General features: G+C 43.6%; 1 protein-coding gene across 4 annotated transcripts in view; it reads right to left on the reverse strand.

The window, feature by feature from the left end:
- Positions 1–919: 919 nt before the first annotated feature.
- The window catches only part of LOC144728320 (activin receptor type-1-like), a 51,371-nt gene continuing 24,602 nt past the window's right edge, over positions 920–27,688 (reverse strand). For 2 of the 4 annotated variants that reach the window (XM_078607799.1, XM_078607885.1), the window contains 10 exons: positions 25,922–26,000; positions 22,556–22,642; positions 20,726–20,983; positions 14,768–14,976; positions 10,866–10,965; positions 9,747–9,893; positions 8,827–9,102; positions 8,251–8,448; positions 7,870–8,000; positions 920–6,576 (listed from right to left, as the gene is read on the reverse strand). In XM_078607799.1, the coding sequence (XP_078463925.1) occupies positions 6,442–6,576; positions 7,870–8,000; positions 8,251–8,448; positions 8,827–9,102; positions 9,747–9,893; positions 10,866–10,965; positions 14,768–14,976; positions 20,726–20,983; positions 22,556–22,622 (1,521 nt within the window). In that variant the 5' untranslated portion in view covers positions 22,623–22,642; positions 25,922–26,000 and the 3' untranslated portion in view covers positions 920–6,441. The remainder of the gene's footprint in view (positions 6,577–7,869; positions 8,001–8,250; positions 8,449–8,826; positions 9,103–9,746; positions 9,894–10,865; positions 10,966–14,767; positions 14,977–20,725; positions 20,984–22,555; positions 22,643–25,921; positions 26,001–27,688) is intronic. The other 2 variants (XM_078607715.1, XM_078607972.1) reach the window with 1 other exon arrangement.

Below are 27,688 nucleotides of genomic sequence, written 5' to 3' on the forward strand. Positions count from 1 at the left end.
CCTCCCTCCCCGTCTGCTATTTCGCCCCTGGCCCCTCCCCCCGTGCTGTGAGCGCTCTCATTGCGGTTAGCCCGGTGAGTTTCTGTGCGCCCATACAATTTTAAACCAATATTAGGGGCACCGCAATGTAACGTGTCCTGCGAGGGTCGGCCAATCTCCTGGCACCGGGAAACCGCGGGACTCTTCCTCTAGGGGCCCTTCGGATTAAAACCCGATGTGCCAGGCACCCCCTGTCAGGACACTACGTGGGTGCGCTGTGTGCGGGTGTGTGTTTAGTGCGGGGGCCGGGAGGGGATCGTGGCAACCACACAGCACATGAAATTGAACTACTGGACGACGACCAACAATGAATAACAGCACTATCCCGCGCTCATTACATTGATTAGATTACACGGCAGAGTATTAAAAAGATGGATGCACTTTGGCTAGCGACTTAACGAGTGCATGCTGTATGCATTGCTGTTATGTAGAGCAAGTTGCGTTCGTTATGAGGATTTGTGTGTGACAAAGTGATGACCACAGCCAATCCTACCCACTATGCTCTCTGGGAACCCATTGCATGCCGACAAAATGCAGCATTTCATATTCTTCCCTGCATTACAGAAAATGTCTGGCGCACAGGCAGAGCCACGGAGACCCATGGATGTGGCGGAATACCGCTCATCGCATGTCGGGGTCCACTGCATTAGTGACCCTTACAACTTACGCAGCACAGCTTTTGAAAATGTCAACATCTTAAGTGAGTTTGGTTCCAAAAGGCTCCCCACACAGCTCGTGTCCCTGTCATACCCCTGGGCTCCTTATTCATAAACACCTGCACACAATACAGTATATAAACACATAAGCACTCCTGTATGTGTGTCATCTATATGACGGAGCACACTCTGATATTGATCATGAGAGATATGAGCACTGCCAGTATAAGTAATACGATCTTGTTTTTATGCCAAATGTCCACACAGCTGATCATTGCAAGAGTTAAATCTAAAACTCTTTAACACAGGTCACAAAAGTTCATACTTAAACTACGACACATGGGCATATTTTGCAAAAACAAGCGAGAGTGCGTTGACCCAGAGGTGAAGAGACATCAATAACAGCTCAGGACAACCCCAAAAAAAATACACCATGCAACTTTGTGTTAAGTTTAATACATTCAAGTTAGCAGATGTTTACAAAAACATTTTTTTAATGCACAAACTGTTTGTACAGTTTTATTCTTTTTGTTTATACTTATTCATTTATTTACTTTACTTATAAGCATTAGCAATATTGAAGAGATAACATATCCATAGTTTTTGGGTACCGATACTGAGCAATTATTCGTTGCGGTAACTACCGAACAATTGTTATCATTCTCTCTCGCAGCTTGGCATGTATCGGGTCAGTTGTCTTGGACGCTGCAGGTGCATGCAGAATGTACAAAATTGTAACGCTATTGTACAATTTTTGGCAAGCCTAAACGTAAAGTGTTCACAATCTCGCGGAAGTCAGCCACAAGCAATAATGCACGCAACTGCGAAATTCAATGCCACCAAATGAACTCGACTGTATGCACCAGAGGTGGGACAAAGTCATTGTTATGCAAGTCCAAGTCGAGTCGCAAGTCATCAAATTCATGACTCGAGTCTGACTCGAGTCCAAGTCACATGACTCGAGTCCACATCTCATAGGTGGGACAAAGTCATTGTTATGCAAGTCCAAGTCGAGTCGCAAGTCATCAAATTCATGACTCGAGTCTGACTCGAGTCCAAGTCACATGACTCGAGTCCACATCTCATAGGTGGGACAAAGTCATTGTTATGCAAGTCCAAGTCGAGTCGCAAGTCATCAAATTCATGACTCGAGTCTGACTCGAGTCCAAGTCACATGACTCGAGTCCACATCTCATAGGTGGGACAAAGTCATTGTTATGCAAGTCCAAGTCGAGTCGCAAGTCATCAAATTCATGACTCGAGTCTGACTCGAGTCCAAGTCACATGACTCGAGTCCACATCAGTCATAGGTGGGACAAAGTCATTGTTATGCAAGTCCAAGTCGAGTCGCAAGTCATCAAATTCATGACTCGAGTCTGACTCGAGTCCAAGTCACATGACTCGAGTCCACATCTCATAGGTGGGACAAAGTCATTGTTATGCAAGTCCAAGTCGAGTCGCAAGTCATCAAATTCATGACTCGAGTCTGACTCGAGTCCAAGTCACATGACTCGAGTCCACATCAGTCATAGGTGGGACAAAGTCATTGTTATGCAAGTCCAAGTCGAGTCGCAAGTCATCAAATTCATGACTCGAGTCTGACTCGAGTCCAAGTCACATGACTCGAGTCCACATCTCAGAGGTGGGACAAAGTCATTGTTATGCAAGTCCAAGTCGAGTCGCAAGTCATCAAATTCATGACTCGAGTCTGACTCGAGTCCAAGTCACATGACTCGAGTCCACATCTCAGAGGTGGGACAAAGTCATTGTTATGCAAGTCCAAGTCGAGTCGCAAGTCATCAAATTCATGACTCGAGTCTGACTCGAGTCCAAGTCACATGACTCGAGTCCACATCTCAGAGGTGGGACAAAGTCATTGTTATGCAAGTCCAAGTCGAGTCGCAAGTCATCAAATTCATGACTCGAGTCTGACTCGAGTCCAAGTCACATGACTCGAGTCCACATCTCATAGGTGGGACAAAGTCATTGTTATGCAAGTCCAAGTCGAGTCGCAAGTCATCAAATTCATGACTCGAGTCTGACTCGAGTCCAAGTCACATGACTCGAGTCCACATCTCATAGGTGGGACAAAGTCATTGTTATGCAAGTCCAAGTCGAGTCGCAAGTCATCAAATTCATGACTCGAGTCTGACTCGAGTCCAAGTCACATGACTCGAGTCCACATCAGTCATAGGTGGGACAAAGTCATTGTTATGCAAGTCCAAGTCGAGTCGCAAGTCATCAAATTCATGACTCGAGTCTGACTCGAGTCCAAGTCACATGACTCGAGTCCACACCTCTGGTATGCACACTCAATAACGAAAGCCAGTAATGATTAAGCTGGGGATTTATGCGTAACAGCATGCTAACAATACCGAGTCAGCTCAAATCCGTGATACGTTAAATATAGTAATAGATACGGGGTTGATTAACTAGTCTATGATAGATGCTACACTTAACAATATCTGAAAAAAATTGAACTACATACGGGAGAGGTAATATAAAAAGATGTTTTCTGGAAAGACTTGCCATAAAACAAGATACTGTACGTTATTATGTAGAATGCGTTTAAAGACACTTCAAACAACTAAGACATGGGATTCTAGCGGTATTATGTACGATTAAAATGAATTGATGGGATCAATGATAACAGTTTCCCAATTAGTGTAATATTCGATACTTGAAACAGTACATTATGTACATGAGTGTCGTGTTCATTAAACAACCTTTTAATGTCATGTACTCTTAAACGTCCTAAATGAATGAAATAACCATTTTTGTGAATACACACACACAATGGGGCATATGATCTATTTATATTTACTATGAAATCTGAAAATATCTGAAAATCAGATTCTATGTATTAAAAGTTTGTTTTAATATACACGAACAGATAGAATTCAAGTCAATGCATTGTTCACAAAAGGATTCAGTTTGTCAACAATCCGTTGTTATTCTTTTAAACAAAATCAGTGTACAGCACATAAGAACGCAAACATAAAACAACATCACTATTCTTCCTGCTCAACGGGGTGTCCATGTGTGTATTGATTAGGCGCTGCCACTGCTAAATCGAAGCATTCGTAAGCATCGCCAGCCTATTCTCTTACTTGGATTGCTTAAAGCTACACTGCTCGGTGACCATCTCTCGTGGATTTACTGCGCTTTACAATAAGAATGTGTTGGGTGCAGTGATTAATATCTGCATTGACACAGTGCCTCAATGTGTAACGACCCAGAATAAAAGATACAATGGTACTTCTAAGTTTTGCACAAGCCCCTCACGATAACGAACGGTACCCGACCAACTACAACATCCCGTTATTCAAGAGGCTCTGTCATTCTTTAAATGAGACATTTGCTCTCCCAGCAACCCTTTCCAAATAATTATCTAGGCAATGATGCTGGTACTACTATATTGTTTTACAAGTACAAATTGGTAATAAAACAATTACAACCACTTGCAACGACTTAAAATGCTAATGCAGTTTATGCAGTTGGATAAAGGTCCAAAAACCTAAATAAATACCACCACAAACCCAAGATATTAAAGATTGACTAAATACCATCTATGAACATCGAGTTCTCAATTAAATAACAAGTCCATTCGTGAACAAAGATTACCAATGTAATGGAAACACATCAATTATTTTTGCAGTTAGATCTACAGTACCTATACTCAGTCCCTTTGAATATTTGCATTTCATAAAATGCAACATGTAGTTCTTGGAACTGGTCTGCAAGCTTGCTGGAGAGATGCACATCTCAAAACAAAGAGGTTTCTTAAAGAGAAGTCAACCCACGTGTCGACTCACACTTTGTATCCAATCCAAACAAGGACTGCTTCATTCAGCAGACAAATAAATGTTTTTTTTGTTATAAAACTCGAAATTTAGATTAATGTCTGGGTTGTGTCTTGCATTCTAAAACATGAAATCTGCATTTCAAGATTTTAATAGAATATCACTGTTATGAATGGACATGACTTAAGTGCATCGTCATCACCGACTCTTTGCGTCATCCCTTCCTTCGCGACCATCCAAATACATTAGCTCTTTAATTTAAGCGCACTTCCAAGTCAAGCAGCACGCACACCCTCCACACGTGCTCGTTATTTAGTTATTTTTAATCTGCGGGTGCAGGGCGCCCTCACAATCTTGAGAAATGATCCCTGACCAATCTCCCACAATCTCGTTGCGTGGTGGCCCACCCCTTCACGCTCTCCAGCTCAGTCCCGTGTGCATTTCCCACTTGGCGCCGTGGGGTCTGTCCCTTCTCGAATGGCGTACTTCGTTTGGCCCGCTCCCTCCGCCCCCCCACGTGCTCTCCACACTCAAGTCTGGCCTGGTCCCGACTTCTGTCCTGATTAAACCCTATTCCAGCCCCCTCCAACAACCGCCATTCGCCACTAAGTGGCGGTGACGTCACCACGACGCTTGTGCCAGGCCATGTGCACCTTGAGGCCAGCCCCCTCCACACACACACACCCTTCAACGATGTCTCCTCCGAATCCGCCGCCGTCTTTCTCTCAACTGCCCCCCCCCACTCTCTTCTCCAGCCACTCCGTCCAATCCCTGGAGCCAATTATATCTTTCGATTTAAAGCTTTCGTGACTGCAGGGATTCATATTCTTGGATCTTTTGGTAAAGTCACGTAGAAAGGAAATAATACAATACAATTCTCACGACGTTTCGGGCACAACACAAGCAGCCGTCCTCAGGTGAAGAACAGAGCTGACGGAAAGACAGCGTCCTTCTACGTGACTTTACCGAAAGATCCAAGAATACCAATTATATCTGTTTTGTTTTTGCATTCGTCTTTGATTAACCTCTTTTTTTCTCTCTTTCTCACACCAAGCATCGTTAGCAATTAACACGGGTTAATTGAGAACGCTACATTTTTTTAATGTAAGTTGCATTATTCATGAGACATCCACTTATTTTGATCTTCCAGTGACCAAAAACCACATTACTGACTTTTAAATTAGGCAATTACGTGTAGTCCACAGGTGAATTGTAATTACAAAGCGAGAGGTTATTCCACAGGTGAAACAAAAGCTTTGAATAGGATAATATGTTTAACGCTAATTTGGATTCAACACCCTGGGGTTGTGTGCTGCACGGTATTAAATCCACTATCACAATGCATTTCATTATCCTAATCTACTAATTACAAACAAAATCATATACATTGACTTTACTCAAAAATACACACCTTCGCAATGTTTAAAAGGACCTTGCTTTGCCACCTTTCAAGTATACAGGTTATAGGTACTGAAAGCACACACGACAGGATTCCTTCTCAGGAAAATTTTTTGGACGAAAAAAATATTTTGTACAGCCTTGTGTAGCTATTCAAGTGGTGCATGACATCTGTTACAAACTCTACAACGCAACATATCATAAACCGTACACATTTTTTTGCTATAAAGTTCGGCCTCCTCCCCCTTTCGTTAATTGCATTCTCTTCATTCCTATGCAAACTTTTCAAGAGACAACAATCCAAGGTTGAACTTCGATACTTGGGGAGAAATCAGGGAAGCATATAATTTCTGTTCGAGAAAAAAAAAACTTGCATTTCTTTAAAGTAACATGAACTGCATTCTGGCACAGGGTTGACGGAAAATGCAATTTAAACACTTCCAAGACTTTCGAATCCCTGGGAGATACAAAAAGCTCATTATTGTGGAATAAAATGCAAAGCCACGTTTGGCTGTATGTTTTTGAAGTTTTCGTTGTTCTAATGTTCAACAGTCAGCCTTGCTTTTGTCAAGACATCCAGAGATTTTGGCCAGGGTTTTCTTGATGCGGAGGGCAGTCAGGCGGGCCGATGGATTTTGGTACCAACATTCCTTCATCAGTTTGGCCAGCGCTGTCAGGCTCTACGGTAGGAGAAGAAGGGAATGAATGGTATATACGCGCACACACACACAAACACATGCAGACTCGCACACATGCATGCACGCAGAGAACGTCAGAATGAAACAGCTCCATACAAAGCAGTTTATACAAACCGAATGATCCGGGATAAAAATTATTTTAAAAGAACAATTAAATTCACACGTTTGATATGAGATAATGTCTGTCAATTACAGTAAAACCTTGGATTGCGAGCATAATTCGTTCCGGAAACGTGTTTGTAATCCAAAGCACTCGTGGATCAAAGCACTCGTATATCAGTTGTAATCACGTGACGCTCGGCATACAAAGCGTATACACGTACTACTCGTATTGCAAGACCTCGCTCGTTAATCAAATTAATATTTATTTAAAATAATTTGCTCGTCTTGCAAAACACTCGCAGACCAAGTTACTCGCAATCCAAGGTTTTACTGTATACTTCTGTTTACAATTATGGTGGTACTCTTTGGTTCTTTCAGTAAAGTCACGTAGAAAGAAAATTAATTCAATAATAGACTATGACGTTTTGTTGTGTGTCTCTCTCTGTTTGTCTGTGTTGTCTCTCTCTGCTTGTGTGTCTGTCTGTGTGTCTCCGTGTCTGTGTTTTGTCTCTCTCTCAAATGTAGTTCTACCTGATGACGGTTGCTTGTGTTGCAATCGAAACGTCGTACTCTATTATTTAATTAATTTTCTTTCTACGTGACTTTACCGAAAGAACCAAAGAGTAATTCCTGCAGTCACGAAAGCTTCAAATCAAATTATGGTGGTTTTACATAACATACTTTACATTACCAGAGAAATTAATGTTACGTGTTTCAATCCCAATCAGGGATCAACACAGCCCATCATCCCTCAAGGGTCGATAGAATGAGCACCACTTCTGTGGGAAGTCAACACCATTTGACCTATGTGTGGCCACACCACAGGAACGATTCACGAATCCCAGTAGAAATGGGCATCATCCCCACACTCATTTGAGTTGGGGGATGCTTTGACTTCTGAATATTGAACAGGTTACTGCAATATAACACACGGATGACCAGAAAAGGAAACTAATTCCTTGTTCTTCTTGGTTCTTTCGGTAAAGTCACGTAGAAGGGAAGTAATAAAATAATAAAAATAAAACATAATAAAATAATTCTCACGACGTTTCGGCCACAACACAAGCAGCCGTCCTCAGGTGATTGAATCCCTGCAGTCACGAAAGCTTTAAATTGAAATTTAATTCCTTGTTGTGCAACTTCAACTTGTATCTACAAAATGTGTGGGTTTACCGGGTCAGAGAACCAGCGGTTGGGGATGTTCGGTCGTTGCTGCTCCACACAAACCACCTTCTTCATCTCATCGAAGCTCGGATCGCTGGGCACTGCGTCATGGAAGGGCACGCGGTATTCTTCCGCAATGCCTAGTGAGAGTATTAAACAAAAAACAAACTCTTAATTGAGTAGCATAATTAAGATATGCTAAACGTAGCGCTTTTGAGTAGATTCAAAATATAGGTAGAGTACAAACATGTTTAAAAGCATGTTTGTATGCTTTTAAACAATAGAGGCACACAAAAAGTAAAAATTTTAAGCCAATTGGTCTCATAAAATCTGAAGGGAAGAAGCAAAGTGATTGCTTGATCGTGCACGGTGTGTGTGTGTGATACGCACCATTACTGAGAGTACGGCGCGCGATCTCCCAGAGAACAAGCCCCAAAGCCCAGATATCGGCACGCTTGTACGCATCAAAGCAATCTGTCTGTAGCGTCTCGTCCAACACCTCTGGCGCCATGAACCGCACCGTGCCCACACGTGGGTTTTGCCCAATGTCCAGCCGGCTCCACTCCTGCGAATGCATCACAGCGAGGCCTGCGGGCGAAAGCACGTTACATACGTCACATCAACGCCCGACTTGCGCGCGATTTTTCAACCGTCTATTCCTTAAAGGGTCGTGGTGGGGGTGCCACCGATGCCTCGGCCGTCAACTCTCTGCACTTCCCCGTGTCCTTTGCAGTCCATGTTCTTGAAGAATCAAATGCAAGAAATGAAATCTTTGCTTCTGTTATGACATGGAATGATAAGTCAACACAACATCAAATACTGCAAAGGACAGGCAAAAGCGGAGAGAGGTGACAGCCAACATTCCAAAGTCATAACCCTCTCCAAAACCATTTGAAACATAAAAACCCCATCTTATTTGCTAAATCTTTGCAAACGAATTTGGGGGGGAGTCCTTTCTTCACCCACCAAGATCGGCAATGCAGCACTGGCCATTGCTCTTCACCAAGATGTTCTTGCTCTTGAGGTCGCGATGCGCGATGGCAGGCTTCCCGTGCGTGCCAAAGATCTCCCCGTGGAGGTGAGAAAGGCCGGCGGCCACGGACAGGGCGAGGCGCAGGCAGGAGGACGCCTCCAGGGGCCAGCGCTGCAGCCAGTCGTAGAGCGAGCCACACTCGTGGTAGTGTGTGATGAGCCACAGCTGAGTACTCGAGTTGCGTGACGTCATGTCCGACGCAATGAATCCTGAAATGGGGCAACGAGCGATTGTGATTTATCAAACAGCCTTTTTCTTCCATTGGAACCTCATTTGCCAGAAGAAAAAAATATGATAATTGTTTTTTTACCCTTTTATCTGGCAATAAAACTGACACCTTTTTTTCTTCTGGCAAATGAGGTTCCAATGGTGTAAATGCTTACCCCGAGCTCTCATACTCTGATGGTGCATTGTCTTTGAGATGTGCGCCTTTTGGCATCATCTGGTCCAACACCATGTGAGACTAGGCTCTAAGGAAAGCTGTCTCGGGTGTGGACCAATCAACTTCAAGGACAGTGCATACATTATCAGAGTTATGTTTTTTGTTTGCATTACAACAGCAGGTATTGTGGTCTATGCAAACATGACTCCTTGTAAAAAAAGGTGTCAGTTTTGTTGCCAGATAAAAGGGTAAAAAAACAATTATCAGCCTTTTTTTATTACGCGAATTAATCTCAATTCGAAATTGATAGTGAGATATGTATGCTGCACGATTGATATATATGTAAAAAAAACGCTGCCAAGACGAATGTTAAGAGTGTGGCGGAACAGCTGACGCACAACCAACGCTATTTTGTAAGACAGTAGCAAGTGCATCACAATCGGGCATTGTGTTGTGGTGAGACTCTCGCACCGAGAATGTTCTCGTGCCGGAGCAGCACCGTGTTGTAGATTTCCGTCTCGCGGCACCAAGACTTCTCGTCTCTCGATGAGAAGATTTTCACAGCGACGTTTTCACCCTGCCACTGTCCGCGCCACACCTCGCCGTACCGCCCCTTGCCTGGTCGAGGAAACGCGACAATGCACACATCAACTTGCGTTTAAAAACGCACGGCTGCACATACAGATAGTCCCCAAGTTACGATGGTCCGATTTACGATATTTCGATCTTACGATGGCGATTGCAATACGACAAAATTGTAAAATATTTTAAATTTCGCGAGGCAGGCAAACACAGCAGCGTACGAGGTACGATACTGTACGTTAGGACGCTGCCGGGATTGTTTCCTGAAAAGACTTTGTTATATTGCAGTTCATATAGGTAGGCTAAGAATTTACCTTTCTTTTTACTTTACATTTTACTGTGCAATACAGTATTGTAATTAATAAATACATATAGTATATAGTTTATACAGTACGGTACTGTAAATTGCTCTGTTTTGCTAAATTATCACCATTCTTTAAGACTCCTGGGTAGGCTAGGCCATCTTCGACTTACGATATTTTTGACTTACGATGGGGTCGTCGTAACGCATCTCCATCCTAAGTAGAGGACTACCTATCCTCGGTAAGGCTGGCGGGGTTGCTACATTTGTCAATGGTAGGGGTGGCCAACCTGTAATGTAAAAGTACCCATGAGTTCTGCAAAGTAAATATAAGTGTATATATATATTGACAATTTTTGCCACAACACGGGTAACATTCATTATTCTTCTCAACTATGATAGTGCGTTCTACGTTATGCCCTTGCGATAGTCGCATGCGGTGTATTAAAGAGCCGCATGCTGCTTGGGAGATGCCAGTTGGCCACCTCTGGTCTACGGTAAATGTATCAAATATCTTCGTCTCCATTAACCGATACATTTATTTGATTCGTGTGACCTAAAAAAATAACTACCCAAATGCTCAAGAGGTAAACATTTCCCAGAATTCACTCAACACAAATGTTCAAGGCACCGCACAAAAAACTCCGTGCGTCTGGATGCGAATCGTTCAGCACCGGCGAGTCAAGCGTCAACATCTGCCACCTTACCGACGCATTCAATAAGCGTGATTTGACGAGCCACTGTCCGCTGTACAAGGAAAGGGAGGCCTGAGCCACTGCCCGATGTACAGGAATGGTCCAACAAGTCCTGCCATTGGGGAAACAAAAAGCAAATTAATTTTGTTGTCAACGGCGCACTTAAACACACCGCGGATGATTCATGTTGAATGCGTGTATGTTGAACTTGTTGTGCATCGTACATAGCCGGTTCGACAGAAGTTCAACGTACATAAATACATATATTCATCGGGCAAGAAAGGCTAAGTGGGCGACTAAATGTGGGGCTAAATGGCAACCTGCATATGTTGTTTGAGTTACAGTCGTCACAAGCCCATGCCAGTCTAACTGCGAGTTGTGAACGTGTTAGCCCCTTAGGCAAAAGCACGACATCCAATTTATGACCAATTCCCCTCTTGCATTAACGCGTTAGTATGTGCAAACACTGTACATATGTTTCCCATTATCGGTGAAAGGAGTTAACTTCATTGAGGACAAACATCGGACAGCATGTATAAACTACAGCTATTGTGTTTAAACCCAGACTGGTGTTTTAGGTGTGAAACTAAATATCTGATGTATTTGGTTCTTCACTCGTGACATCCAAGCCAATGTCTATATATCGCTGAAATTAGAATAATTATTATTTCAGACGATACACTGATGTAAAGTATACTGCTTGAGAGTCAAAATGAGTCAAGTACTATTTTGTCCAGTACTCAACTCCACGGGACAATCATTAAAGGCAGATCGAGATCAAAATTACGAAATAAAGTTATAAATAAGGACGGGATGGAGCAACGTTTGAAAGCTGAACTTGACAACAAAACCCAATATACCAATGCCTCTAAAGAAGAAAGATTTGAATCCGTGCATATTTCTCCCGCTCTGACATTTGGATTTGAAACATGAACAGAGATGGGGAGGATTGAACAAAAGCTCAAAATTGCACAAAGTGTGGAGAGATACGCGCTTGGGATTACGCAGAAAAAGGGAACAACAAGGATAAGAGAAAGTACGGCCGGTTCCAGGCATGAGTTTGGCCGGTTTAGAAAGGCAAACGGCCTTCGGCAGGAAACATCGCTAGAAGGGATGACGGTCGCTGGGCGAGATAAACTACGCGATGGCAGCCAAACAAGATGCGCAGAGGTGGAGCGATGGGATCAGCGAGTGGGCAGGTGCTAGGTGAATTGTTGTATCACGGGGATGTAACAATCGAGAAGTGGATTGATCACGGTTGATAAAGATGATGATGATTTCACTCTCGTGTTCCAAAAGCAAATTATAGCAATAAAACAGCTCTATAGTGGTTAATCCACCATAAGAGTCATGTTACAAAGTACTGATGACCTGTCCTGATATGCCAGTGGTGTGATAAACGCCACACAAATACATAAACAGCACGAGTGTGGCTAGGGTGCCAAAGCCATGAACCTCCAACTGCCCAATCACAAACTGTTCCATTGGCTTCAATTATGTAACATGCTACTTCGTGACATTTAATCTGCATGACCCAACTATTTATCAGTCCAAAGTACAAGCAACACAACAGCAACATGACTACTCATATAATGGATAACCTTGTAACAAATATAACTGCATAGTTTACCCTTTGTTAACAAAAACCTACGATGACATTTAATACCGTGACATCAAAAAAACAATATGCTCGAAATATATTAACACTTGTTTACAATGCAAAAAAAATGTTTGACCTTTAAAATTAAAGTATATTATTTCTCACATTGATTTTTCAGCTTTGCTCGTAAAAACGATAACCAATCAATAAGCGTCACCACGCAAGATCTTCCGCGGCAGCTCACAGGCAGTGGTTGAAATTTCCCACTTCTTCAGATGGTGCTCAACATCCCCCAGTTTTTTTTTTCACTTTCATTTATTAGGTATAACCCTCCGAGCCATGCGGCTCTTGACTCGGGTGCAACCGCAACAAAACAAAAACGTGAACAAGAAACATCTTAAAGTGACTACACGCAACAGAAAAAATCCTGAAAAAAACAGCAAAGTCTTCCAGAAAAAGCACCGCATTTCAACGCTGTGTGCAAAAATCCCAGTGCGATGCAAGTCAAACAATAACAACCATAAGACAATGTAGACGTCACGGAAAGTGGCGCTTAATTTTGTCTCGCGACGATGGGTCGAGTTGATTTATTTGGTCGACAGCCCTTGGAAACACAATTTGAAACCTGCCAGAGAGAGCTACACCTTAGCGGATTGGCCAGCGTCAAACTCAAACGGAGTTACTGACCCCCCCTCCCACGCCTTGGAAATCCGAAATGTTTACAATCCCGCTTCAGAGCTGCCAATGAAAAAAGAAGAGGACCACCCAACATTTCAAGTGTCGATGAAGCTCTCACACGATTGGAGCAAAACATCATCGCACACTATGCTGAATAATACCGCGGATCACAACCCAAAAACACATTAGAGAGCCCGACCGAATTTGGATTGAATAATTATAACTTCAACGTGCAACGTGCACAGTATTCGCCGACTGTCGTCGAGAGAGAACAAATCAGAGGTGCGGTGGTGAGACGTCACCTTCCTCGCCTGGTATGCAGGAGGTCGGGGGTTCGATCCCGACCCTGACGCCTGTATACTTGGAGTTTGCGTGCTCTCCCCGTGGTCGCGTGGATTGTTTTTTCCGGGTCCTCCGGTTTTTCCCTCCATGTTTAGAAACATGCATTTAGATAGTTTTTATTATTTCAGTGCTATAAAAGTCCAAATGGTGGTGCCACTTTGTTGAGCTATCATTGGTGGCCAGGTCGCTTCTGAAAATTAAGTTAATGCCTCAGTGGGCTTTGCCTGGTAAGGATGGGGATGGTTTAGTTTTATTTATATGTGTTTGGGTGATTTGTTTACCTTTCTTGTAGTTTACACTACTATCATGTTTTTGTACTGTTTGTTGTTGAAACGTTATTACCCGCCCCTATGGGACATTCCTCCAGTATCAATAAATAATGATCTGATTCTGACAAGCGGGAAGGCAGTCACACAATGAGCCGGTGCCAACAATTGCCTGAGCTCTGCAGTCCTCTATATATATTAAGGTGTCATCGGCCAATTCATGAGTGTTCATGTGTGGGAGGAAACCAGAGCACCCAGAGCAAACCCACGCGTGCGAGGGAGGAAACACTATTCCAGACAGACAGAACAGGTGGAGTCCACATTTTGCTGTGCCGCCTTCTCCTGGCAAGCCAGGGTACAAAGATCCCCCGTATAGCCTCAACAGACTGTTGGGGAACATTCTATTAGCGAGCACCTATGAAGGCCGGAACAGCACACGTGGGAGTCGGCGACCAGCACCACGCCCGGTCGCTATCGTCTCCCTAGTGGCGATGATTACACACTGCACCAAGTACTCATTTGAGGCCGAGTCAATCTAGGGAAGGCCCAGGACCAGTTCAAATAATCGTCACTGGTGTTGGCCGTGAGCGGGAATCAAACTCGGGTCGCGAGGTTCGTAATGCAGCGCGCTAACCGCAACACGAAGGAAGAATCGCGCGCTTCCAAATGCGCTTTTTTGACGGTCTGGAACGCTCTTCCGATATTAGGAAGCCACTGGAGCGATGCACTTTTAAATCTAGATTGAAAAACTCATTTCTTTTCAACAGATTTTTGTGTTTAGTTTGTCGTATTTCCCCGGCACCTCCGATAAGCGCTCTTGGCTACGTACGGCGCGAAAGAAGTTCAACATACATACATACAAGCAATATTTGTGCGGCGATCCACCAACCCTGGCTGCCTTTCGTGGTGAAGGATTACAGGCCACGTGCAGCACGGCCACCACCGCCTGGCTCGGGTCACGTCCATGCAGTGAGCGTAAGAGCGAGCAAGCGAGCGACGGCGGTTGGGGGGGGGGGGCGAGCACTCACGGCGAGGGTGCTGTCGCCCACGTTGGACGTGATGAGCCCGTCGGCAGCACCGCGCTCCGCGTCGCGAGCGTGCAGGTGGCGGGCGCGCTGCTTGTGCAGCGATCGGCACAGCAGCGCCGCGGCCGTCAGCAGGGCCACGAGGACTACGAGAGGGCCGGCGATGACCACTGCCAGGGTGCCCGGGCTGTACGGAAGCACCTCGATCTCGTCTGCAAAGCAACGAGAGGGCACGTGTGTATCACGCATGCACGCAGCGCGTGCAGTAGAAAACCTGGTGTTAATTGCATATGTACGTTGTCCTTCCCCACCGGCACCTCCGATTAGCACGTTTGGCTATTTACAGTGTACAAGAAGTTCAACATACATGCGTGCGTGTGCCACGAAGAAGGGACCATTCTCAAAAAGGTCAGCTAGAATATGTATTATCCCCATGTTATGGCAGTTTTATTGAAGAATTTGTTGATGTTTTTTTGTTAATTACACAATAGGTCATGTTGCAAGTCACAGCACACATTGCTTCATGGTGTGGTCCAGAAATCCAGATACACCAAATGAGAAATACGTTAAGTAATCCGGTTTTACTACGTACGAGAGTGATTTAAACGTGAATAATGTATAGCGCTGCTGTGCTACGGCGCCTAATTCAATGGCTAAATGGAAAGACTTATTCTCCAGACGGAGCCTGCTCATCATTCCGCTATGAAACGGCAGATTAAAGCGCGCTCGTTCTATAGCTTGAAGACAGGTCTATAAACGTTACAGAATGTATGGTCCCAAATTTAAACCCTGGGATTGATCCACGTTTCCAACATGTTTGCTGGCTAATAATAGCCGTGGGGAGAGTTTGGTTATTACAAGCGGGGCACTTTAGGTTTGCAACTAAATCGCTATACCAGGAAGCAGCTTCATCAATGTTATTAATATTAAAAAGGCAAATCCTTCACTAAAAGTCAGTGTCATGTATGTTTCATGTTTGAGCTGCTGCATAAACTGGTAAGGCTATTATTATATTTTGGTACTGGCAAAGGAGGTCTAATGATGGTAACGCTAAACATGCATTTATGAAAAGAATAATGATTAGCACAAGAAGAAAAACGTAAAGATATTATTAAACGAATGATGGTCGAATGATTCGTCAATACATTTTCTGTTTTGCAATGTAATTACCGAACGGTAATTTTAGAAGTGCGTTGGCTACTGAATGATAATCTACATTCTGCCGCAAGATACACCACGGTATATTTCGGCACTAAAATGCTCCCTCATTGGCAGGACCCATAAAGGATTATTCTGTTTCACCCACTTGGGACAGTAAACATTTCATAGCTTTCCACAAAAAGGTTTTCCGCTACCTAATTAGGTGTGTGTACATTAAATGGTCTTCCATGCCAATGAGCATTCCGTGAAAGCATAGTTTGTGAATGAAAAACACACGTTACCTTTCCGTCTCGAGCATGACGCTACAATTTATGAATATAGCAAATGCGTGTATATTTTTTATGCATGTGCAGACAAATCTAGCGTAAAGTCCCAAGCCCTGAATTATGTTTTATTCAAACAGGTAGACCGAGTGAAAATATTCATATATTGCAGGGTTGGCAACGGATTGTACCTTGCATGTGACAGAAATTAATTATTTAAATTATGTTTGTCCGCAGCGCCATTAGCATGAAATACCATTCAAAATGCATTAATTATTGATTACTGCGGCTTCAGTTTTTCACATCATCTGCCAAACTACGTCAATATTCGAGAGAAGACAGCCATCGCAGTATTATACGTGCACCATATTGAAACTCAAATCCCTTGAAGCCTCATTTAAAAGCACATTTATTAACGGGACTTCAGTTGTAATTTTTGCGGATAACACGAATAACCCTCATGTACATTTCTCAAACAGACACACTATTGACGCTGATACCAGTTTCCATGAATAGCAGCACTTCAATATTCAGTTTCAATGAGTAATGATTGTACACAGGGTTTAAAAGCAGACTTATGGAAAAATATTGCTTTAATGTGATGGTGTAATGTTTGCGCTTTTGTTGAGGGGCATTAACATTAACTATTCATGTGCAACAAGGTATGCCTCTTCGCTAATGAATGCAGTAAACAAATCCTCTCAATAGAAACTCAGCAGCAGGCAATAAACCTCAACGTCTAATTTCATTGGAATACTCTTCACAAAAATCCTTCTGATCATTGTTGTTCTGTATCATAGGTGTTCGACTCACGCGTGAGAATACTGGAAGGGAAAAAATCATGGCTCACACACCCCATGACCTCTCCAACGTACCCAACGGACACAAATTATATTAATTATAGAGAGGCCAATTGCACTGTCCTGCACCATTTCAACCTTCGGTGTCCTGTCAGAGCTTTGCTGTTGGCTGTGGCCACTGCGGAGATATTTTTGTATTGTGCCGGCTTGTGTTTCGACGTCACATGCCTCAACTATAAAGAGTTTATACATCGATATGGCGGTGTGCCCATTGAAGCTCCGGCGTGATTTTCTACATTTTGTCAACTTCACCGTGAAGCCACTTCTGTCTGCCGACAAGCACCGGCATCCAAATTGCAGATCAAACAAATAGTCACGAGACTTTACACAGTCACCGTAGCCATGTGATATTCCCACCCATACCTCTTTTATAACAGGATTGTGTACATTCTACACGACTAAAATGCCAGTTCTTATACAATGCGTGTGCAGCAATATTTCACGCAGATTACATTGTTCACATATTTACCAAGGCTGACGTACACCCATTGAGATATAATAGTTATGTTTCTGGTTAACTATTCTGTCGAGTTATCAGTTGTTGTTTTTAGACCATGAGATTAGCAACAGATAGCCGACTCTTTCCTACCATGCCACAGGGCCTATGTCTACAATGAGCATGCTTGCAGGAATTGACCTTTTGACCCCATGTAAGCTAGTTCAGTGACAAGCACTCTCATCAATATACTAACCATCTGCCTAATTTTCCATGTCACTCTAAAATGCAGAACATCTGTTGTGCAATTATGGCAGAAATTACTTTCACTTATCCTCTACGACATTATTAGAAGAAGCACAATAACTTTTGCACGGATGCCCTCTACAGACATTTCTGAAAACCAGCAACTATAAATTATGTTTTTAAAACACAGCCTCTAGAATAGATATACCTGCTGAACATATGGCAATTTTACGTCACTTTAAAATGAAAACATGTTTGTGCAAGCGTGGGGGTGATTTTAAAGGTGCACCATTAGCTTGGTCTTTACCTGTGCCTATTCATTATGCACTTTCAAATGCACTATGCCTGAATGAATTATCTGTGCGTTTTGAAAATAAGATTTTTGCATTAATGCGGTTCGCTCCTGTTCACTGCAATTTCCCCAAGACACCCCAGAAATATGTAGAACATAGGCCTAATTCTAGATTTTAAGTTTTCGTGACTGCAAGGATCCATACTCTTTGGTTCTTTCGGTAAAGTCACGTGGGTGAAAAAAAATAAGAATACAGATAAAGAATAAAAATATAAATGACTAAATTAAATCACGACGTTTCGGAAGCAACACAAGCGTCCGTCATCAGGTGGGACAACCACAGCAAAATTACTGTAGTGGGCAAAGAGAGCTGTTAGTGACAAGCGATTATATAGGGTAAGAGGGGGGGGGAGGAGCCAGAGAGGAGGGATGCAGGGGCCTAGTATAGCATTTATAAACGGTCAATTCCACAATAAAAAAAATAATGTACATATGCCATCGCAGGCCTTACAGACACATTGTACACTCTTTAATGTGTCATGCTATAATACCTGCCGTCTACTCACATTGTATTCTTGACAAAACAAACAGGACCGAGGGTGACATTTGTGATTCTACGTGTTCAAATTCAGCCGTTCATCAATCCACTGCTGGACGAAGGCCTCACTGCACCGGTCGCGGGCGTTACTTTACCACACCTCACCATGCTGATCGATGCGGGTTGGTGAATGCAGGCTTCACGGACACAGGGAGTTATGCATTGAACACAGCAACGGACGTTGCTGCACTGCCCTCTGCTGGCCACCATGTAGTCCTGCAAGCCTATTCGTGCACAGAGGTCACCCAGCTAAATACCATGCAACTGCTCGGCTTAATACTGACGGTGGTGGCTATGCACGTGGCCTGTAATCCAGCACTGTGGAGACGAGGGTTAGTGGACCGCATAAAACGTCGTGAAACTCCATTTTCGTGGGTGTCGAGGTGCCATAACCCTCGCTCGCCAGGAGAAGGCAGTAGAGTAAGTGGACTAATCGCCATGTGTTTCCATCTGTACGGGAATGGAGAGTTGTCCCCACGCACTTGTGGGTTTTCTCCAAGATCTCCAGTTTCCTCCCGATTGTATAAAAAAACTCATTAATAACGCGGACGTCCAGAATAGACACCTCTTGCAAGCCTCAGGCATGGTACCTCCTCCTGGTTTTGACATTCCTCGTAGGCACTAATGTACCATCAACCGCGTAAGGGCATTAATGGGTCGACGCCGTACATCTCCATAATTAACGTGAAGTTAAAGACACGCTCCACAGAGCGACTGCGGCTATGCAACCCAAACTGTGGACCACATACTTAGTGAACCACTGTAGTCTGCGCTCCTTTAACGAACGAATAGCAAAACTGCACGAAACTCTCTCCCAAAGCCACCTCGTGGCTAGCAGACCTCGACAATGGCATTTAGCTAAGGAACCACACTGCCATCGTTATATGCAAGAGTAGAAAATTTGGTTGGAATAAATATCTTAAAATAAAAACCCAATGAAAAATAGTCATATGACTCAGTGTGGCTTACATGGGAAAAATAAAAGAAACAAAAAATAAAGATATGATGATATGGGTGCATTCCAGGTGATGTGCTATCATGATTATAACATTCTACGTCCTTTACGATAAATAAATTACCGTTGAACTGACCAAATACATAAATTTCAAGATAAAAAATACAGCCCGAATACAAGATCCAACAAGCTCGGTAAGTCCCTGCGGGGTGCAAAGACTGTCTCTACATATTCATAATCAACGTTTTTGGGTTAGATCGCGTTATTTATAAATGTGTCGTAACCCTCCACCACCCGACACGGCCAATCAGCAAAAAAGTGTCACGTTGACAAAAGACAAATAGTTCACTGCTTTAGCCCACCGGTGTGTTGAAGCGCGAAACCACAACATTTTAAATTTTTGAGTACGACGTTTCGCTGGTAATTGCATCCAGCATCATCGGGCAATTCGCCATAATGGTGAGGCTCTGCTCTTGCTCCCGGTCTTAAATAGACCAGCAGCAGGGTGACGTCATCATTTAACTCATCAGGTGCAACGATTTGAGGCGGAGGGGGGGTTATTGTAATTATATACTAGATTAGTAATTAGGCAATTGTTATGATGTGAGTTGTAGATTAGTAATCAGTTGTAATGTGTGTTATTGTAATTATATACTACGTTAGTAATCAGTTAATTAGTATTTGTTTCCCCTATAAGGAATTGTAATATGTATTATTTAATAATACGCTTCCAGGCCGCACTAAGCCTGTAGCTGTCTGAGCGTCTACGTATCTAAGCGTGCAGCCCAGCACATGGCTGTGCAGTGCTTACCAGGGACGGCCACGGTGGCGAGATGTTATCTCACTCGGCTGGTATAAAGGAGGCCGTGGGTTCGATCCCAACACCCCGACGCCTGTATATTCGGAGTTTGCATGTCTCTCTCCCCGTGGTCGCGTGGATTTTTCGTCGTTTTTTTTCCCTCCACATTTAGAATCAACGTGCGCTCAAGAGCATTTGGCTGCTATAAATTTTCCAAGTGATGACAAGCCACTTCGTTGCGCTATCATTTGCGGCCAGGTCGCTTCTGAAAAAGAGCTACGTAGGTCAGTGGGCCTTAACCTGGCAAAATAAAAAAATAGTTTACGGTTGAAATAGTTGACAGTTTATTACCATCAGGGGGCGGTGTGGCGGTGAGGTTGGAGTTACACCAGTCTCCTGTGCAGCACTCGATCACCACCTGGCTGGTCGAGGCGGGGGTGCTGCAAGTCAGCAGTACTTGCTCGGCATTGGGAAGGCAGCCTTTCAGTTCCACGTAGCGCCCATTGGTCAGCTCTAGGGCGGCGTAGCAGCGCTGCCCGTTGCACTGAGACTCTTCGCCGCAGATCCCTTCGCACGCGCAGACAAACGGCGGGCTCTCCAAGCCCACATCTCGTACACGGGGAGGCACAGAGAGTACACGTGTTAATACACACGCGGCGAGTTCATGGGTGGTCGTTAGTTTGTTGGTACAGAATCGTTTCAATTGGTTATTTTGTAGAGTGACTTAACAAAAAAGTATTCTTTCTTATCGTGTCTTCCTGCTCAAATGAGCAATGGGCAGCTATCTCCCATCTCTGTAGGCAGGACACCGACATCACTCTGCAATGTCCAAAGAATGAGCACTAGTGACTTTCTACAGAGTGCACGTTGAACTTCTTTCGCAGCGTATGTAGCCAACCGTGCTAATCGGAGGTGCGGGGTAAGGACAACACAAAAAGCAGTTATAAAGATTTTGAGTTTTCAATCTAGATTATTTCAAAGTGCATAGTTCCATTTGGCTTCCTAATATCGGAAGGAAGAGCATTCCAGGTGGCCGCAAAAGCACATCGGAAAGCGCGCACTTGTAGTGACCGTCTTTGTATGACGGTTAGTCAAAAGCCGCTGCGAGGATGACCGAAGTTCGCGTGATGATGTTTTATGCTCCTTAACGAGATCTACAAGGTATTGTAGGCCATTTGTGGCGAGCACTTTTTGCGAGTAGAATGTCAAGATCTATTTAATATAGAACTTGGTATTGCTACATTTTAATTTGAAACATCAACAACACATACATTACCACCTGTAGTGGGTCCATTCAAATATAGGGACAATCAATATTGATCCACTCTGTTAATGCCAACTAAGACTTCAAAGAGTGCATTGGCAGCAGTGTATCATGTGCAGAAAGATCACACCTTGACCCTGCTGTTATGATGTTTTGGTTAATGGACCTTCTTCATGTACGGCAGTTTTAAGGACCACGGTGGTAACAGATTAAAGAACCTGGGGTTATTCAAAATTATTTACCAAACCGCATTTCATACTAGAGGCAAAAATTATGGAGAAAAAAACTGAAATATTTTCGCACATTCTTAGGTAAACATACAGAAACCGATTTCTTTTAATTCGTTCAGCTGCTATTTAATATAGCGCAAATAAAAAAAATATCAAATTTTGCCACAAGAGGGCAAACTTGCATAACGAAAAGCCTGCATACAGCAACTAGTTAAACCATCCAGGCCATGACAAACAAAGGCTCTTACCCAATGCGGCATATAAAAAAATATATTGCAAAAAAAACTCACTCCAATAACTTACTTTAATTATCAGTATTCAGCATGTTAAATGTCTGGCATTTCTACCGAATTTCTTTAAACTATGAAATGGAAGAAGAAAAAGAGGATGATGATGAGAGTGTGACCCCCTCGAGGTGTCCGGTTTTACTCCCACGTGTACAATAAACACTCGTGATGAATTAGCTGAAAACATCTTAAAACACTAAAAAAAACCCAATGTAGTAGCAGCAGCAGGACCCCCCTTCTTAAAAAAAACAGTCCTAACGTCTCGGCGTGGATTTTTCCCTGGATACATAAGTAAACTTGGCACACAAACGGTGGCGTTATTTGAAGTCCGGTGGAGAATGTAAACGGCGTAGCCACATGCCGCATGCCTTCACAGATCCTTCCTGCGTGCAGCTGTTACCTTTGGCTGCGAATGATGACACACAGAAGTAGGTCAGCGTAGCGATGCTCACCACCCACACCCCCATGGCAGCCGCGTACGCTGTGGCTGCAAGACAAATGCGCGCACGTGCGCGCGCACACACGCACACAAAAAAACTAATTCACTTTTGAAAAATACGTCTCATAAACGTCCGCGATCGCAGACTTCTCCACGAAAAGCGCGGCCTCTGCGGCGTAGACTACAACCGCGCCGTGCGTGTCAAGATAAGTTAGCGGACAGGAATTCCGTCATGTCCTGCACAACTAAAGGCAATATCATTCTGGCACAAAACAGCGATACGCTGTGCATGGTAGCCCACAAATGGCCTACGCTGGCACTTTATCTGTGTCACGGGTGAGAAATTTTGGCAGGGAAAATGAGATCGGAAGAATGGTCAATACATGGCAAGGAAACCGGTAGTGTTTACCACTCAGGAGTCGCTACTAAAATAGAATACTGAAGCAGCAACTATTCATTGTTCTTGGGACATTATTCGCGTTTTGGAGGTGAAAACTGTGGGCACAGAACTTTTCTGCAAAGTCAGCCTGAGGCAGACTTTCCTTCACAAGTGTCAAAGAAAAGCGGACTCGAAAGTGTCTCTTTGCTAAAATCACCATGGAGAGCGGAGCTCATCTCTGCTGGTGGCCCTGAGTCTGTGGTGGAAAATCCACATTCCAGTGGCAGAGGCTGGTATATCCAATTTTGCAAAGGTTAACGACTGTTGGTACTCATTTCACAACCCCAGCACTTACCCTAACGGACTGTTAGGGTAAGTGCTGATAACGAGCACCTATGAAGGCCAGCACCACACCCGGCCACCTTTGTCTCACTAGTGGCGATGTTTACACACTGCACTAAGTACTCAATTTGAGGCCAAGTCGACCTAGGGGAGACCCAGGACCAGTTCAGATCATCGTCACTGGCGATGACCCCAAGTGGCTATTGAACCTGGGTCGCCGGGTCCGTAGCGCAGCGTGCTAACCGCTACTCTGCCGCTCCCCACAAGAAAGTGAACACCTAGACTGCCACGTGTTTTTAACACCGTACACCCGGTCATATTTTTTTAAAGTGAAAAAAGTATAACCCGTAAAAACAAAGTTTTTCACTATAAATCCTTTATATGTGTGGCAGCGAACTTAATATAAAGGATTTAAAAAAATATATTCGCCTGTGGAGGACGCGGGGATCGATCCCGCGACCTTTGGCATGGGAAGCGAGGGCGCTACCAACTGCGCTACTCCGCCACGGCCTGTGGAGGGGTTACGCTCTGGGCTCTTATACTGTGACGTTCAGCCAAAGCCAAGAATGAGTTCTATTTGAATATATGTAAAATCATTTTTTTTTGCCTAAAAAGTGTAAAATTTTGGGAATTTTTTTTCACGAACATTAATTGTCTCGCCCAACGAGTCTGTGTGGAAAATGTCAGCTCGATTGGATCACGGGAAGTGGGTTAAAAAACGACCGAAAGATTTGCACGGTCGTAAGCAAGCAAGCAAGCACGCAAGCAAGCGAACTTAATATAAAGGATTTAAAAAGAGGAATTGTGTGCTACATTGGCATGTACCGTACATAGATTGTGTACTTGTGGATTACATGTCGATAATGCTACGCTACGGATTAAGATAACTACAAATGTAAACAACACGAGATGACAATGTGATTTAAGGTGTCATCTCCTCAGCCAGGTAATTCTATTACAATTTAAAAAAATATATCAAATGCATAATTTCAATTGTTAAAAGAATTATCGTGGCATTATTTCATGCAAAAGAAAATCCATGGAACAAGTAGCCGGTGCATTGTGTCCATTGGGATCTACGGATAAAATGCACCTAACAAATGTAAATTATTATTTTATATATATGGAACTGAACGAATGTTATGCAGGTTGTACCATGTAATTCAGTAAAAATGTAAAGTGCGGAATATTTAAACAAGCTACATGTAAAATATTACTCTCACAGACTTTGCATGTGAACCCCCAAAACGTAATGTCACCGCACACTTGAAGCGATACCGTTTAGCATTAATTGTCACATGAGTTAAAGAAATATTACTCATTGCCCAAGGCATAAGAGTTGAATAATTAACTTCCAACACACGTTTTGTAAGTATGCGGGTTAAGCTCTAAAGTATAAGAAAATTGCTGGAGTTGGCTGAAATTTGCCCCACTTAAGAGCTTAAACAATTGCTGAATTTTTGAGGTTTTAGTCATTCATTTGTGTCTGCAACTTGTCAGACAGCCACACTGTTCCCATCCGCATGTATACATTCGACAGTGCAAACATACGGTATGTACGTACATTATGCATGTAAATACATTATATTGGTTGAAGGATATGACACAGAACCAAAGCAGACAAAGCACACCACACTCTGACATGTTTACAGAAGCCCCACCATACATTGTCGTCCTTAAGATGTTGTGACAATACAACAAGCCACGAGCTCGGAGATTACTTTTTTTCGACTCTCTTTTCGCCTGCCCCAATTTTGATTCTGCGCAAACCCCGCACCACAATGGGCCGCTGTAAGACCCCCTCAAGTAGAACGTTCCCTCTGTCTGACATACGCCGACGGCAAGCCGTGGCACTGCGGCCCACTACTTTGAGGGCCTCTGCCACCGCCGCCACCGCCACCACCACACGTGTTTCCTGTGATCACACCCAAAGTGAGCGGCGTTGGCATTAAACTTCCACGTTGCGAGTGAGCAAGAGGGAGGGAGAGACAGTTTGCCGGTTTCGCAAACGAATAAATATCGCTCAGTGATAATGACGGCCACAGACGAGACTCGTATACAAAAAACACGGCAATGCACTTGCATACTAAAGTGTACAGTGGAATGAATCGGAAGGCCGCAATGACTGAGGCAGTCTGCGTTCCAGCGCAACACCACTCCCATTAGGCAATGAGCCCAGTTCCTGGTGGCTTCTGCAGAATCTGCCAACAGCAGCAGAGGTGTCTGGCCAAAGCGGCCATCAATGAAGAGCTTGCACAGAAAAAATAATAACTATTCAATTAATGGCGATGATGAACACCTGAGGGGTTTGTAAACCTTCAAATCCAGGTCGGCTCATTTGGCTCTAAATTTTTTGGGTTGGCCTCGAAGCATATACTTCTTCCGTACGTGCAGAGTTAATATAGGAAATAATTAGCTGCGGTATGGTTTATTTTGTTTTGGACAGTGGCCAATGTAATGTTAGTACACTATCAAGTCCATACCAACATTGTTTGTTGTGACAAATATGAACATATGCTGACAGGTTCAGCTAAATACCACGCATTGCCTACTACCTTGTTCTTAAGAAAAAAAGAAAGTCGCACAAATGAGTGTGTTTAAGCCACCGTTGAAAATGCTCTTTGATGATGATTTTCTTTCTTTCCCAGTGTAGTTTCATCACTCACAGAAGCACACGAGGCACAGCTGCACTCGGGTACGGAACGAAAACAAAGAGGGAAAAACAGAAAAATAGTTGAGCACAAGCCAAGAAGTCCGACGGTTTCACGTTTCCAAGTTCTGCAGTCGACTTGCCCTCAATTTGCTGACAGCAACTGTGCCACTCTTGCAAGTTAAGATGCTCGAACAAGGCACATGTCCTTATTTCAATCCATAATCAGTCCAGTATCTTTAAAGGCCTAGTATTCCGAGATAACCGTCATTACAGGCGTATTTCCACGGAATGTTTTCGACATAATAGCTTCGTTGGTTTTTGCTTGACAATTGAACTCCTGTGAGAATAAGTACACAGCCAATGAACTCGAAAAGTGGTATTCACTCTGACCCGAACCACAATGGCACACCAGACACACATTTTTATTTATTTAAAATGATGCCATCGGAAGGCGAGTGCTAGATACAGTGCAGTATACACGGCAGTCGTGAACCTCACCCCATCCATTTGCTCCTTCTACTCACTATCACCCTCTGTTCTCTTTAGCAGCCCCATTTTCTCCTTCTCCCTCGCCACGATAGGTCAGCAAAGAGCCAATTACGTGCATCACAACCGCTGCCCCAAATGTCACCAGAGTTGATCACAAACTTGAACAACACTTTGTGGGATTTTAACAAAGGGCTGTCGATGTCCGACTTTTTCCGGCTGTCCCATGGATAAACTGCTCCCCACCATAGACATTTCGAAATTTACACCGCTGGATGAGTGCTGGCAACAGAGATGAGTTCTCGCCAAATGCTTATTTGAGCATAAAAGCACTGCAACTTGCCTTTGATGGGAACATTAGTAACTAGCACAATGCTCCATTATTCGATACGTCAAGATGAAACGCTAAATTGAAATAAGCCGTTTTCATTATCAAGTGCTATAAAGAGTTCGCACTGCCTATATTGGGAAATACAATTACGATATAATTTGGACTTACAATGCACTTATTCATCCAAATACAATTGCGTCTCAAATACAGCAATGGAAAAGGTTTGCCCTGCAGACAACTTTCATGGCCAATTCAGTTAAGCAGTTTGGCTGACAAAGCACTGTGCACTGCAGTGCTCATTAGGCTGTGATGGCATCATTAATTGCCAAAGGCATGCGTTTGATTAGCACAAATACACATTTTTCAATGCACTACTGCAATGCAGTGGTACAGCATCTGCCACGCACACAAAATCCTGGATATATCTGGGCCCACGAAACAATGTTAAGGTTCAATATGTGAATGTTTACAAAACGTTTCCGCAATTTGGCAGTGCAGATACGAGCAGCCTCAGCAATCTTGAAGTCCTGAAAAGAAAACCCTCAATGTAAACACAGAGGGCTTCTGTTTATGGCAGACTTTGTTTAAATGATCTTGGTTTAGCTACATGTCTACAAAGTTGCCTCTCGCAATCCCGGTTCTCTTCCGCAATAACCGAAAGACATTAATCCACAAACTCAAACAGTGCCATGACGATCAATATAGGCAGCTGACATGAAGTCTGCCGTAAAGCTGCCAGACTACGTAGCCAAAGCGAATGCACGCAACTCTGCTTCGTTTTTTTACGTGGCTGGAAAGCCCAGAGGTCAACAGGTTCGTAATTTGTACGGCATCGGTGAATCAATATCTATAGCCGGCGGTGGCTAGGAGATGTTATCTCCCCTCACCTGATATACAGGAATG

This window comes from Lampetra planeri, chromosome 1 (assembly GCF_965212315.1).
Source record: "Lampetra planeri chromosome 1, kcLamPlan1.2.h2, whole genome shotgun sequence".
Taxonomy (NCBI): domain Eukaryota; kingdom Metazoa; phylum Chordata; class Hyperoartia; order Petromyzontiformes; family Petromyzontidae; genus Lampetra; species Lampetra planeri.